The sequence below is a fragment of the Phascolarctos cinereus genome, unplaced genomic scaffold, assembly GCF_003287225.1.
Source record: "Phascolarctos cinereus isolate Bilbo 61053 unplaced genomic scaffold, phaCin_HiC Scaffold_1;HRSCAF=81, whole genome shotgun sequence".
Lineage (NCBI taxonomy): Eukaryota > Metazoa > Chordata > Mammalia > Diprotodontia > Phascolarctidae > Phascolarctos > Phascolarctos cinereus.
The window spans coordinates 193,669,206-193,685,452 of NW_027555514.1; the positions used below are offsets into that span (position 1 = coordinate 193,669,206).

The 16,247-nt window shown below is 41.6% G+C and overlaps 1 protein-coding gene across 1 annotated transcript in view; it reads left to right on the forward strand.

Moving 5' to 3' along the window:
• The first annotated feature begins 4,558 nt into the window (after positions 1–4,558).
• LOC110218753 (maestro heat-like repeat-containing protein family member 1) overlaps positions 4,559–16,247 on the forward strand; it is a 73,180-nt gene continuing 61,491 nt past the window's right edge. The window contains 8 exon segments of the mRNA XM_078150101.1: positions 4,559–4,762; positions 5,156–5,281; positions 6,597–6,759; positions 9,296–9,388; positions 9,734–9,844; positions 9,847–9,887; positions 10,414–10,554; positions 15,705–15,803. Coding sequence (XP_078006227.1) covers positions 4,559–4,762; positions 5,156–5,281; positions 6,597–6,759; positions 9,296–9,388; positions 9,734–9,844; positions 9,847–9,887; positions 10,414–10,554; positions 15,705–15,803 — 978 coding nt within the window.

Here is a 16,247-nt window from a genome sequence, read left to right on the forward strand (position 1 = left end):
CTGATGAGGCTTCATCTAAGTTAGGTTCTCAGACTTTTTGGTCTCAGGACCCCTTTACACTGTTAAACATTATTGAGGACCCTGAAGAGCTTTAATTTATATAGGCTATATCCATTGATATTTACCATATTAGAAATTAAAACTGATGAAATTTAAAAACATTTCCTAATTCATTAAAATAATAATAAACTCATTATACATGAATTTAACTGACAAATTTTTTAATGGAAAAAACCCCCTATATTTTCCAAAATGAAAAAAATGATGAGTGGCATTGCTTTACATATCTTTGAAAATCTCTTTAATGTCTGGCTTAATATAGCTGAATTCTCATAACTGCTCCTGTATTCAGTTTGTTGTGATCTGTTGTTTTGGTTGAAGTATATGAAGAAAATCTGGCCTCACACAGATATATAGTTGGGAAAAGATGCAGAATTTTAACAGGCGATATTTTTTTTTTTTGGCAAGGTAATTGGAATTGAGTGACTTACACAGCTAGTAAGTGTCAAGTGTCTGAGGTCGCATTTGAACTCAGGTCCTCCAAACTCTAGTGCCAGTACTCTATTCTAGTATGAAACCTAGCTGCCCCAGCAAATAAAATCTTAATATTCTTATGAAAACAGTTTTGACTTTGTAGACTCCCTGAAAGGGTATCCAGTACCCCTGGGGATTCCCAGGATGCATTTTAAGAACCACTAATCTAAAACCTTAGTAAAAAACATTAGACTGCAGAAGAGTAAGCACAGATCCCTGAGGGTACTCCACTGGAGACCTCCTGTCAAATTGACATTGAACTATTAAACTACTCTCTGAGTCCCATCATTCAACCAGTTTCCAGTTCTTCAGATTATATTATTGTCTAATCCAAATATCTTCATCTTTTCCATAAGTATGAGATACTTTATCCAAAGCTTTTCTAAAAATGTAGGTAAACTATATACATAGCATTCCTCTCATCTGTAATCCTGTCAAAAAAGGAAATGGGGTTAGTTTAGCATGAATGGTTCTTGATGGAAGTCATACTGGCTCTTCATAACCACTGTTTCTTTTTCTGTTTGTTTGCCAACTATCTCTTTAATGATCCATTCCAGACTTTTCATAGGAATCAAAGTCAAGTCAACTGGCCTGTAGTTTGCAGACTGTTTTCTTGTCCCCCCTTTTTAAAAATCAGCATTGCTTTTCTCCAATCTTGAGGTATCTCTCCTATTTTCTTTTCTTTTTTTTAAGTGAGGCAATTAGGGTTAAGTGACTTGCCCAGGGTCACACAGCTAGTGTTATGTGTCTGAGGCCAGATTTGAGCTCAGGTCTTCCTGACTCCATGGCTGGTGCTCTATCCACTGCACCACCTAGCTGCCCTGGTACCTCTCCTATTTTCCATGATCTTCCAGCTATCACTGATGATGGTTCAGCAGCCACATCTGCCATGTCTTTCAGTATCCAAGGATATAGCTCATTTGGGCATTCAAATCCACTTGAATTCCTTAAGAATAAAAGAGCTAGGTGCTCATTTATTATCCTTTTATTTTATCATTTCCAATCTAAAGGTCATTCTCCTTAGTAGATAATAAAACAATATAAAATAAAACAAAATAAAAAACAATAAAAAGAATCTAGCAGCTGTCTTTTTTCTGTTGCTGGTTATCATCGTCCTGGGTCCTATTCCTTTCAGAGTCTTGTACCAGAGTCAGACTCAGGATTCATGTCTCCAAATTCAGCATTCCCTCCAGTATAAGATGGCACCTCCCTACTACATATCACACCAAATTGACTTTAAGTAAGTTGTAACCCCATAGGGCTCTGTTGTGGGCCTACCAACAAGGTTTCTCACAGCAACAATTAACTGAATCAAAGAGAACAGACACTGTGTTTAGAGTCAAGGATGCTTTTTCTTTAAATGTTTCTATAGAACATGTTTTATACACATTTTAAAACAGGATATGGTGAGGTTAAGGAAAGTTTTATGAAAGAATACTTCTTTACATTCTACCTTGGGTCCCAGAGCAAGGACTAGGGTGAATAATTTAGTCTCTATGATATTCTAGAACTGGTTGTTAACCAACTGTTAACAGTACAGTGTTCTAAGCAGTTAAGTTGGCCAGAGGCAGATGTACTGGACCTCTCCCCCTTGTGTCCACGTCCTTGCCAATTGGAGCTCTTAAGAGAAAAAAAAAAGAGAACCACTAGACACCAGAAGAAAAAAGTCTAGAGTGGAGGAAAGACTAGATTTAGCAGGAAGGATCTTAAATTCCAGACTGCCGACTGATTGTCTGAGGCTTTGGGTTATGGACCTGTCAATGGATTTGTAAACAATATGGTATTGGCGCTGATAAATTAGCACTTCAGTATTATAATTTATTAAACCTCTACGGAAACCATATTAGTGTGATTTTTTTCACCATATGAAGCCCTTTGGTTATGTGGCTCAAGGGCTAATTTCCTTAAACTTACAAAAAAATGGCACATCATTGGGTTTAAAAGAAAAAAATCATCTAGTGAGGAAACGCAATATATAAATTGTCCCCCAGGTGGTGCTCTGCTTTTGAGCCATCAGTTCTACTTCCAATTTCTGTTTCTGGTACAGGGCTAAGACAGATCTTTCCTGAAGGCAGCAGTACTCACTGTGCCACCTAGCTGCCCCCTCTGTCATTTCTTAACAGAGGAACAATGTTCCATTACATTCACATACCACAATTTGTTCAACCACTCCCCAGTTGATGGGTACCCCACCCCAAGATTCCAGATTTTACTTCTTACCCCTTTTAATCCCTTCTTCAGAATCAGGAATTTGGCTTTGTATGTGATTAGTCTCACCCTGGTATTATCCCTCCTTTTAACTCTCCCTTTCCATCCCACTCTCCTCTTCTGTTGGATTCCCTGTTGAGTCCCACGTTTTCTATACCAAACTCTGCATGTGTATGAATTCTCCTCGTCCATTTCAGATAATAGTGCAGTTCATCTAATACACTCTGCCTTCTCCCCTTTCTTCCATGCTTGTTTACGTAAGCTTCTTATCATGTGCTCTAATTATGAGAAATAGTAAGTTACATCCCATTTTTCTTTTTCCCCCCACTAGTATAGTGTTTCTCTCTGCCCCTCTTAAGGGGAATATCTTGAGGCCTGTAGCCAAAGGACTTCCAGAACTGATGAGTTACCACAAGTGTTCCCTAAGCTTGAGCCTCCTTTCCCCTGAACTTTTTATGTACTTGTGGGAGAAGGTATCACAGACATTTGAAAGGACATTTTATGCCAGCTCTTCTTACTATATTACCTAGATAAATACCCCTTTCTAAAATGTAATTATGTGGCTAATTGATAATCCACTACTAATATGGAGAGAATACACCAGAATGGAGGTTTGAGCCTGTGGCATTAAAAAGATGAGCCCCTCAATGTGGGAAAACTGGGACACTAAGGCACTGTTGGTGGAGCTGGGACCTGATCTAACCATTGTGGTAAGCAGTTGGGAGCTATGCCCAAAGGGCTATAAAACTGTACATACCCTTGTACAAAATGTCTAACATGGAAGCATTTGACATGATTGCACCTATATATCCTACATCTGATTGCTTACCATTTCAGGGAGCATTTTAGGGGAAGGAGGGAGGAAAAAAGGAGAAGAATTTAGAACTCAAAACTTAAAAAACCCAAATGTCAAAAATTGTTTTAACACATAGTTGGGGGAAAATAAAATATGATCTATTGAAATACTAATAACAAAAAGGACAAGCCCTCTAGGATTAACCATAGGATTCTGAGGGCATGTAGTAGCCATGTTCTGGTGAGCTGACTCAGCAATTTAGGTGAGTGTTAGAATAAGGATTCCAAAAGCTTACCTGTACTTACATTATTAAGGATTTTAGGAAGGAAGAAAGGAAACAAACGTTTATTAAATACCTACTATGTGTCAGGCACTGTGTTAAGTGCTTTACAATTAATTATCTCATTTCATCCTCACAGCAACTCTGAGAGTCAGGTGCTAGTATTATCCCCACTTTATAGATAAGGAAATGAAGGCAAACAGAAGTTAAGTGACTTGCCCAGGGTCACACAACTAGTAAATGTCTGAGGCCAGATTTGAACTCAGGAAGATGAGTCTTCCTGACTGCAGGTCTAGCACTTTATCCATTGTATCACCTAGCTGTTTCAGACAGTGCCTTGTCAAAGGAATCTTGTCTTGTTAAGGGGACACAAGAAAGGTCCAGTAAGGCCTTCCCAGACTCTTTAGTAAGAACAGATATGGAGTATGGGATTTAGGATATATGTTTCATATTTAGACTTGCCTGAATTCCATCTATATCTCCCTCCAGTGCCTATGAAAGGGATGTGTAGGATAGAATAATAATATTATACATTTAAATAGTACTTTATAATTGCAGATCACTTTTACTCATTTGGTCTCCACAATAGTTGTCTGAGGTGGGTGAATACAGATATTATCGCCATTTGACAGATAAGGAAACTGAGGCATGATTTTTCTAATCACGCAGCTAACAAGTGATGAAACAGGACTTGTACTCAGATTTTCTGACTTGCAGCCAAATGTTCTTTCCATTATACCATGTTGCCTCTGGGAGTGAGTGTCTTAGGAAATGGGAACCAGAAAGCTCCAGCAGGAAAGAAACAAATCTTACCCTTTCTATACCTCACAGGGATATCCCAGGATATCCAAGAATGTATGGTCATGGCTGAAAGGCAATGGGACTCAATCCCTTCAGCATGGAACATCAAAAATCTATTGGAATCAGTCCAGAAAACCTCTCAGGTGAGGCCATCTGACACACTCACCTCGCTTCAGACAACAGGAGATGGATCTACACAGCCAGCTAGACAAAAATCAGTCGTTCTAAAGACATCATTGAGCAAAATCTTGGGAGTTAGCAATAGATTTAGCTACAACTACTAAGGCCAGTCCGTGTCCATGTCACTGGTCTGAGTCTTCCTTCTCTGGGTCTCTTCCTTCTCCCTGTCCTCCTCTCTCTCCTTCCTCTCACTACTTCCTTCCTTTTCTTTTTCTCAACTCTTCTTCCCCTAGTCTATCTGCTTACCAGGGATCTCAGTGATATACATCCCTACACACACACACACACACACACACACACACACACACACACACACACACACACACACTCTTTGCTTCTGTTTTTCTTTCCAATAGCTTGTTCCAGAGAAGACCGCTCATATGCTCGACTTACTGGAAAGGAAGATCTTAAGCAGCAAGAAAATAAATGTTGCCTTGAGCCAGAATATAAGTGACACAATCGTCAACTACTTATTAAAAGTGGTGAGACCCCTGGGGCTTAGGGGATGAGGGAAATTGGGAGAACAAAAGAACCTGGCTGCTTCCAAGGGAGTCACTCTTGGCAGGGACTGTATTGGTCAGAGATAGAAGGTACTAAAGGCCTTACATACTTGGCCAGAGGTGTAACTTCCTATTCTTGCTCCTTGGGCTACTGCCAAGATTTGTGAACTGGGTGGATGTGAATGCTTAGTAGAAGGGAGTATTGGTAGGGGGGAGGTGGGGCATTTGATGAGTCAGAGTAAAGACCTGGGATCAATTCATTCAGTCAACATCTATTTAACACCAACTACTGTGCTAAGCACTAGGGGCAAAGACAAAAATGAAAAATTGTCCCTGCCCTTGAGGTTCCTGTTTTCTACTTGGGAGATATAAAATGCAGCAGGGATACAAGGACACCTTGTTTTGAGTACTGACTGGGTCAGGAGAAAGCTGCTTGGATATGTGTCGTCCAAGTTAGACCTGGGATATCCTAGGCTGAGCACCTCAATGATGCCGCTCTCAATGTGCCACTAGAGCTGCCCCATTCCTACCTTAGTGCTGAAACTAGTCGATCTATACGGTCTCTTTTAATTCTACCACCTGTGAATCATCCCCTTGCTGGCCTCTCCACTTGCTGTCCACTCATTCTCTAATTACCTCTCTGTTTGCCTAAGTAACAGTTGCATAGTTCGACTTAGCAATAATAAGAACTTATATAGGGCTTTAAGATTTAGAAAACAATTCCTTCACTCCACAACTCTGTGAGGTGAATAATGCAAGCAATTAGTTTGCCCATTTTACAGATAAGGAAACTGATTCTGAGAGAAGTTAAGTGACTTACTTAGCAGTGGTCACAACCTAATATGCCTTAGAGTTGGGATTTCAATCCAAGTTTCCTGCTTTAGTCCAGGTCTCTCTCCACTATATCTCCACAACATCTCTTTCCACTATAAGCTTATTTATCTGAAGCTGACCCACTTTCCTGTTTTCTTAGTTTTGTTCTTGGATAATTGCCTCCCTGTCTATGAGGTGCCTGACTTCATACCTCCTCGGCACATTCATCGTCACATCTGCATTCTGCTCTCCTCGTGTCCTTCTTGTCAACCCAACCCACTTGTCCCAGGGAATAACCTGAGCAGAGTCCTGCTCTGTGGAGACACTCCTTTTGGAGAACTCATTTCTTTCTGCCGTACAGAGCATTCCCATCGCCTTCCAGTGTGAAGCTAGTGCGAGACTTGGAATTTGGAGAACAGGGAGCAAGTTCCCTAAGTCCAGCGGATCAGTCTGCATAGGAAATGCGTGTCCCTTTTTTTTCCAGAATCTAAATAAGGAGCAGGAGGAAAGCACTGCTGCTGTCCTACTAGCTTTAGAAGCCCACAGCCCCAAAGTGGTTATCAATAATTTTTGGGACCGAATGAAGGAGCAAAGCGTGCCCCCGCCAAATCTTCTTCGGACAATGGGGAAGCTCATCCTTTATGAAGGTAGGGGTGACTGTGAGAGAGAAGAGCATTTGGGGTAGGGGCAGAAGGAAGATGGAGGAATGAATGAGTCCCTCAATCCATCTCATGATTTTTCTAATTCCCTGATGAGCTTGAGTCATTGAGGTCCCCGATAGAGAAAGGCACACCAGAAATCCAGCAGAGAGTTGAAGGAGGGTTGAGAAGACTCAGAATCTTTACAGAAGATAGGGTGTTGGAAGTATTGGCAAGGGGTTGATTGGAGCACCCCCATCCCAACTCAGAGAAGGCAGAAGAGGAAGGACCTACCTGTGATCTTTTTACAGAGTAGTCTGAAATGGGGAATTTTGATGGAGGACATAAGGAAGGAGGAAACGAAAGGCAGTCCAATGTAGTGTATAGAGAGCCAGCCTCAGAACTGGGGACACCGGGTCCAAGTCCTGCCTTGTTACTCACTGGCTTTGTGACATTGAACAAAGTTACTTAATTTCTCAGTGCCCCTGGGACTGTAAGTTTCAGAGGACTTGAGGAGCTGAATTGTTAAGAGTTTGCTATATCCGGAAAATCATAGGTTCAACAGCCACAACAATAAAGGAGGGCTTAGGGAAGGGGGAAGGGAGCCAGGCAAAGCAGAGCAGTCTTACTAGCCAGGAGGGCCATTTTCCATAATTCAGTTCAATTCCTTTCCAAAGCATTAACTGATGATGATAGGATGAGGTGCTTTGAGACAGGCTGGGTCTGAAGCACCTCTGGAGCAGAACAAAGAGACCTCAAGTCCATGGTGGATAGAACTTTCTAGGGATAGTTGGGAGACATCATATTCCCATTTCTGCCTTAAATCCTCTATTAGAGAAGTAGGGGGAGGGGCAGGAAGGTTAACCTAGTCAGTGGTTTATGCTGTCTGGGCTAACCAAATCAGGAAGAAGGCAGCTTAAGACTGACCTGGCTAAGCAGCTAGGCCAGTGCTACAAGTTTCATGGACTGGTGAAGGTAGAGAGTCTGCTTATTGAAGCAAACAAGTTTGGGAGAGTAGCAGAAACTGGAAATGTGTCCCTTGCTCCAATGGAATGATTGGAGTCTAGCCACACCTACCCACTGCAGCTTCCTCGATCCCAGGACCATGGATGGCCCTTTGTGTGGAAGTCTCCAATGGTGGAGCAGCAGCAGGCCACCAGCACTGACTGAGGGACAAATCTCCTCCCACCTCCAAACCTACATATAAGTCTCAGATACCCAGGGATGCCATGGCGAATCATTTCCTATTGATGCCCAAGAGCATGGCGACTTTTATGCCCCAAAGGGACAGATCTCAGGGGATGATAATACCTTATCTTATGTGTACCACCACTGCTGTAATCTCATGTGACCTTCTTGGCAACCCAGTGAGATAGATAAACCAGGTATTTTTACTCCCATCTTGCAAATAGGGAAATTCAAGGCCAAAGAGAAAGGGCTTTCCTATGGTCTGACATATTACTGGGAGAGCTAAGAAATATCATTCAGTCAATCAATATTTATTATTTGTATTAATAAATATTTAATAAATATAATAAATATAAATAAATTACATTTAAATAATATTAAGACTAATATTTAACATCAGTACCATTTAATATTAATATTTAAATAATTATACTTAAAATATATTAAATATTTATTTAGTAGTATTTATTTAGTAGTACCTACTACTTGCCAGGCAACGTGCTAAATGCTGAGGATACAAAAAGAAAAAAGAACAACAACCCTTGCCTTCAAGGAGCTTATAATTTAACTGGGGAAGACAAAGCACTGAAGAAAAGATGAAAATATGGGAGTTGTGGTTTGTGTGTTGTGGTCCATCCTTCGTTCTCTAAGAGGACCATGTTGTCATGACTTGCAGTTGAATTGGACTTGAGTGAAGGAGGGCTGTGCAGAGTCACCAGCCTCTTTTTCTCTTCCAGAACCATCTGGGTCCAGTGGCCAGATGTAGATCAGGATGACTGGAGATGGCCCAGGATGCAGTGGGAGACTTTGGCCTTTTTAACCTAAAGTCTTTTTGAGTTCTCACTTTGAGGGAGGCAATGCCCATTCAGTAGATAGGCGTCTTTAAGAAGTGAGTCAAGGGATGATCCCTTTAATAAAAGAAAAAAATCAAACTGGGAGGGGAAGACCCTCAGGTCAAATGGAGGTTTGGAGTCCATACCTGGTGCCACCTTCTAATCAGAGAGGCAGAGGTGAAGTACCAAGAAGGAGGATATAATAAGGAGCTTCTTGGGGCCAGTGGAGAAGTTGAAAACTCCCATAGTAGTGCAGCCAAGTGAGAAATGATGAGAAAACCAGAACCTCAACTATCCCTAGCTTTCCACCATGAATGGGAAACTAGATCGTTACAGGACCCTAGATCTCAAATGGAAAGGTACCCCAGAGTCTGTCTAGTTCAACTGCCTTATTTTATAGATAAGAAGTTTGAGGCCTAGGAAGGTTAAGTGATTTTTCCGTGGTCATATAGCTAGTAAATGTGTCAGGTGTCAGCTTCTTACCCTGAGATGGAAATACCCCTTTTCATCCTCCTTATATCTAGGTATGGTACCCTACATTGGTGCTACATGGAGCTATATCCTGCCCCTCCTGAGAAAGGCCCAGACTGAAGAAGAAAGACTGGGATTATGTAATGGTGAGGACCTTTGTTAGGACTGAGGGATAAATAGTGGGGGTGGGTAGAAGACAAGACAGGAGAGAAGATGGAGGGAAGAGCATGGAGGTCGTAGCATCGGCCTTGCAGCCTCTCAGCTCTTGCAGTGTGAGAAGCCAAGCCTAGTGCTTGGCAGGATCCTAGGAGCTTGGAACCACACCAATTTATAGATATGATGGGGGTATATCTAGAAACTGGAATAGAGCTAGTGTCCCTATGGAGACCCTATGGAGGAGTGGGGCCATGAAGAGTATGTGATTCACTCTTAGCACAGTGAAGGCTAGGGAACTGGTGTGGGTTCAGTGTCAGCTCTGATTTCCCATGTAGTGATCAGCGGATTGGCCGTTAATGCCCGAAAGCACAATTCTCTGGGCAATGTTGGTGAGGGAGCCATGGATATCACAAAAGAGATGTTGTCTTATAAGGCTTCCTTAACACTCTGACTGCTTTTACTTGCTGGCCCCTGAAGACCGAGAGCAAGGTAGGGACAGGAATTGACTGATATAATGGATGGGGCTTGGGAGCACAAAGTCGAGCACCTATGAGGCAGCTGTCTATGCCAAAGGTGGGGTGGGGTGGCATAGCTTCCTGTTAGCAAATTGAATAAACTCTTCCTTTGTCAAGACACTCAGCTAAGTTTCCAGGTGATGGCAATGGCTCCTTCCCAACCCTTTCCTTTCCTTTTCAAAGGGCACCAAAAGGATAAGTGCCCTTCTTCTCCCCTTTCCCCCTACCCTTATCTCATCCCCATTGTTGGTCAGACTCACTGAGTGTCATTCCAGGGAGTCATCAGTCAGGAGACAACCAAAATGGTGCTTCTTAAAAAAAACCCAGTACATTTTAGGGGTATACAGTATTATCTATTACTTGCCAACAACCTAGAGAAACCCTAGAAGTGGTTATCTATCCACAAGTTATGGGGCAAATTCTTTTTGCCTTATGGGGGAGCCACTGTACCCTCCTAAAGCCTCTCAGCTAAGGTGCTAATATTATTTCCCTGGGGACAGGTGGCTGAAGAAACCTTGAACACATTGGGAGACCTCTTCTTTCTCTTAAAACCAACAAAGCTGAACTGTCAATTATGCTGGTTAATCAGTCATGTTCTGATGATGAGCAAAGCAGATGTGAAGCCCTTCTACATTATTCAGGTGAATATGGGTGTCTCTGAAAAGCACACATCCTAGGGTTCTCTGCCGAAGATCTAGGGATGCTCTGGAGCTAAGACCACCATATGAGTAGTTAGGATAATCTCTGACATAATGTGTTTTCAAACGATTTGGAAAGTTATAAAAGAAAAGATCATTCTGCAATTATTGGAAATTATAACATTGGACCAGTGTTTTCTAACCCTCAACCTTTTAGTGATCCTTAGCAAGTTTCTACAGGATACCCAAATATGGTCCCTACTTTGGCACTTAGAAGTAGTGTACTGTTGTGGAAATCACAGTGGATTTGGAGTGAGAAGTCTTGCATTCAGATTCTGCTTCTGCAACTTATTGCTTGTGTGACTTTGGATAATTCCTTTAATTGCTTTGGTCCTAAAATGGACTGGATGATCTCTTAAGCTTTCCCCTAGATCTATCATACTTCTCTCAAAGTTGATCCTCCCTGAGCCAGCAGAGAATTTCAATACGTTTACTTTTTTAATGAATAAGCACTGTATTAGTTCAACCAATAATCAGAGAGATGTGACTCTGGGTCCATTTTGGAATTGTGATTAACCAATAAAACCATATGACTACTGTATGCTCTAATATCAAATCAATTTATTAAGCACTTACTAAGTGACAGGCATGGGGCATCTAAGTGGCATGGTGGCTAAAGTGGTGGGCCAAGAGTTAGGAAGATCTGAATTCAAAGGCAGCTTCAGACACTTACTAGCTGTATGACCTTGAGCAAGTCAATTAACCCTGTTTGCCTCAGTTTCCTCTGTCAAATGAGCTAAAGAAGGAAATGGCAAACCACTCCAGTATCTTTGCCAAGAAAACCCTAAATAGGGTCTTGAAGAATTGGACATGACTGAAAAAAGACTAAACAACAACAATAAAAGTGCCAGGCACTGTGCTAGCTATACTAAGGACCAGGGATACAGAGAAAGATAAAAAATAAAATGAAATGAATCCAAAAAAAACCACACCAAACCCAGTGCCTGTTGCTCTCAGGAATTCATAGTCTGATGTAGGAGACAACACGCAAACTACCATATGCAAAAAGATATATGCAGAATGAATTGAGGATAGTCTCGGGGGAAGGCAGTGAGGTTATAGAGGACTGGCAGAGGCTTCTTGCAGACGGTTGGACTTCAGGTGAGTCCTGCAGGAAGCCAGAGAATCTAGAAGGTGGAGATGAAGAGAGAGAGAGAAGAGCAGAGAGGCAGAAGATGGAGTGTTGTGCATGAGGAACAGTAAGGAAGCCAATGTCGGAGAATGTGAAAGAGATTGAGGTGTAAAAAGACTGGAAAGGTATGAAGGGTCCAAGTTAAGAAGGACTTTAAAAGCCAAACAAACTTCTGCTCCAACCAGCAGGCTATTACACTAACCCACACGAGAGGTGATGAGGGCCTGCTCCACGGTGGAGACAGTGTTAGAAGAGAGAAAGGGAAGTATAGGAGAGATGTTACAAAAAGTAGAAATGACACTTCTTTTTTTTAAATGCAATTTGTAAACATTTTTATTTAAAGTTTTGAGTTCCAAATTCTATTCCTCATTCCCCTCCCCCTTCCCTGAGAAGGTAAGCAACTAGATATAGGTTATAGACATGCAATTATGTAAAATGTAGAAATGACGTTTCTGAAAGGGCCTCGTGAATGCTGTTGCTTCATCCTTTTAGCTTAAGGCTTTGTTCCCTAAAAAGTGACAATCTCCTTTGGGAGGAATAATACGTTATCTGGGAGGAACAATACTTTATGAGTCATTTTTCCCTACCTCTAAGTGAAGAATCTGAGAGGAAGTTCTGCTAGAAGAATCATAAAGTCGTAGATCTAGAGTATGAAGGGACCTCAGAGGTCATCTAGTCCTATATTTTATTTTTATTTTACAGATGAAGAAACTGAGAATGTGAGTGGCTACAAATGTGTGCAGGAGAGATTGAATAGAAAGAACCTGGGGAGAGAAAGAGAGACATAGAAAGCAGAAAGGGTGCACAAAGAAAGGGAGACAGTATCTTCTCTCCCTCAGCAGGTTTTGCCCATTTCTCATACCTGTTAGATTTCAAGTTCTGGGAGCATAGGGACCGTATCTTAGTTGTTTTCTAGCATGATTACTTGATGACAAATTTAATTAAAGCAAACTGAATAATTTTTACTGCAGGGAGATGCAAAGAAAATTTGCAACTCTAATCCCTTTGTCAAGGACTTTATAGCCTACTTGAGTATATAGGACATGAGAAATAGTTAAGAATACATATAAGAAAAACACAAAAAGCCATTAAATCACCCTATATTTATCCAGGAAGCACTTTCACACACACGATATGTTTAAACACAACAACTCTATGAGGTTGATGAGTGATGGATTTTCATCCCTCTTTTATTAATGAGTGACTGAACTAACTAGGTAGTACAGTGGATAGGATGCTGGGCCTTGAGTCAGGAAGACTCATCTTCCTGAGTTCAAATCTAGCCTCAGACACTTATTAGCTGTGTCGTCTTGGACAACTCACTTAACACTGTTTGCCACCGTGTAAAATGAGCTGGAGGAGGAAATGGCAAACTTTTTCAGTATCTTTGCCAAGAAAACCCCAGAGTCACATCTCTCTGATTATTGGTTGACCTAATACAGTGCTTATTCATTAGACAAGTAAACATACTGAAATTCTCTACTGGCTCGAGGAGGATCAACTCTAAGAGAAGTATCACAACTTTAAGAGAAGGATCACAGAGTCAGACAGGCTGAACAATAACAACCGAGGTAGACTGATTTCACCATGAAACAACTAGTTCTTCAGGGTCTTCTGATTTCCAGTCCAACGTTCTTTGTGCCCCCTCCATACTCTGTTGTTCTCTTTTTAGTGAAGATGGCCCCACTGACAGATGTGCTTTGAGATGTTTTCTGGGTGGTTATACCCATTACCCAAATTCCCTTGGGGAATACCTTTGGAAGTATTCATATTTGGGGAACACATATTTGTGAGGTGGTTATTGGGGCGCAGCACACAGGCTAGATGTGAAATTTTACTTCGTGAGGAACTAGCTGTTTCATATGAGGAAAGGACCTATGACCTTAACCACTTAAACTCAATATTCTTACCAACTGTTCTATTTTGATTATGACCGGTTTTATTTGGAAATAGGCCTATCAGAGACATATATATATATATATATATACACACACACACACACACACACACACACACACACACATATATAATATACTTATACACATATATATATGTATGTGTGTATGTATAAATATATCAAATTAAGGACCATTCAAAAGCAAATCCTATATTAACATACTTTGAAAGAAGGCTATAGATAATATAAATGTGTGGTTATTTGCCTCTTTTTAGGGTACAGAGGAACAAAAAGAGGAGGGTATTTGTGAAACTTTTAGGGCCTTTGAGAATTTGGCTTTAATCATAGCTTGGTGTCACTGTAGGGTAAAGAACCCCGGAGAGGTCTTGACATTCAGCTCTATTTATGTAGCTATGTGACTCAGGCAAATCATTTCCCCTCTCTGGGCCCCATTTTTCTCTTCTGTAAAGGGGAGACAAGAATACTTGTTCTACTTCCTTCAGAAGATTTAGTAAAATACTTTGCAAATCCTCAAGTGATGTGTAAGTGTGAGCTATCAGCACCGGAAAGAAAGGCAAAGAAAGACAGTAGGATTAGTCCCTAAGGGGAAGCCCAGCTGTGGGTATGAATTTGTTTATAACTGCCTGTCTGAAGTCAGCATTCACTGTTTTCATGGTTTTGAATGACCCTGAATGTTTTTCCCTTTTGGGCACTCACATTAAGTTAATTGGAAGATTTGTGGTACGTCTGAGTAGGTTCAGACTGGAAAAGCTTTTGGGAGGAATTGAATGGAACAGGTGTTGTCTTCCTTTTAGATACTGCATGTTACCTACCTAGGATCTGGAGTATGACAATATTTAGAGAGAAAATGGGAGGTAGTGCTGAGGTTTAGAGACTTAGGGGTGCTGAGACCTCAAACTCATGATACGTGGGTCCTGCCTGAATGAATTCAACCCAAGTCTTCTTTCAGGCAAAGACAAGGTTCATTAAAGATCAGCCATATTAGCCAGACTCTTAAGGAGTCTAAGCATTTGTATCATTAATGCAAGCAGGCCAGATCTTAAGAATCTGAGCACCTGAATGGATGTCAGATGGACCTTATATACAGAAAGACTGTGGGAGGGATGTGGGAGTGGCTAAGTAGTCTAGGGTGACTGGAGAAGGGGTTTAAGGAGGATCTGGATAGGAGTGACTAGTAAACTGGGGTGACTGTGAGGTAAGAGAACACCTGGGACCTGGATCATGGGGCCAAGGGAAAATGGAGCCCAGATAGGATTAAGGATAGGAGGATTACAGCCTCAGGCAAACACCAGAGATTTGGCCATTTGGGAAACTCCAGGGCTTTTCCTTTTTTGGGTCCAGATCCTGAAGATATGGTCTTTTCCTTTTAGGGGTTCAGATCCCTTTCCCATCAGTAGGAGTGATTTCTTACCTCCATTCCTTTCCACCAGAAAACCATTTATGAAGCACCTACTGTGTATGGGTCACTACACTAGGTACCTGAGGAGCTAAAAAGTTTTTCTTAAGATCTTTTCCATGCTGCCGTGGAGTTTATAATCTAGTAAGGGACACCAGAGTACTCAAGACTTGAAAGATCACTTAGTACCACCCATACTTGAACAAGTATTTCTCAGCAAGTGGTCATCTAGTCTTTGCTTGAAAGCCTGAGGGGAAACCACTTGACCTATGCCAGCTCATTCCATTTTTGGAATATTCCAAAATCTTAAATTGATGCAATCTTCCGGCAATCCTCAATCTGCAATATAATCATACTAAATGGCACGTGACGAACAGATTATTTATTTATTTATTTACTTGGTGGTTTTTTTTTTTTCGGCAGTAGGGGTTAAGTGACTTGCCTAGGGTCACACAGCTAGTAAATGTTATGTGTCTGAGGCCGGATGTGAACTCAGGTCCTCCTGAATCCAGGGCCAGTGCTCTATCCACTGCGCCACCTAGTTGCCCCTAGACAAATAGATTATTAAGGGACAAAGTGTTAAATGAAGTCAGAGCGGGAAGTTACTGGTCTGAGATTTAGAGTTCTGACCCTACTCTTCCATATAGTGTCTTTCCCGGCTCCTGGAAGCTGTTGCTGCCGGTGAGTGTGGGAGTGTGAATCTAGCATCGAAACTGGACGACCTCGTAGTGCTATTGTCTTCACAGGTGAGCTCTGTGGGAATCAAGGAATCTGGGCCCCTTGGGTCTCTGTGATCCCCACCTAGCCTATGCCAGGCCTTTTGTGTCATTCACCACAATTTTTATGGTCCTTAGGCCTACCTGACTAGGCAAATGCATGAACCCTGTGGAGCAGGACTGGAATCCTTCCCCAAGCTAGGTTGGACAAATTCCCATGAGGCCAGACCAGGCAGAATTTTCAGTGGTGGAAGGGCATTGTTGCTTTTTTCTAGCACTGGAAAAAAAATACAGAAAGTCCATGTCATCCCACAGGAAAATGTTCAATTTTCCTAGGGGGGGAAGGGGGAAGAGGATATTTTACTCACAATGTGGTGGGGAGGAAAATGATTATATTTTCCCCTTTATTCAATTCACTCAATTCAGTGAACTCAATTAAGCACCTACTTGCCAGCCATGGTGCTAGGTGATAGG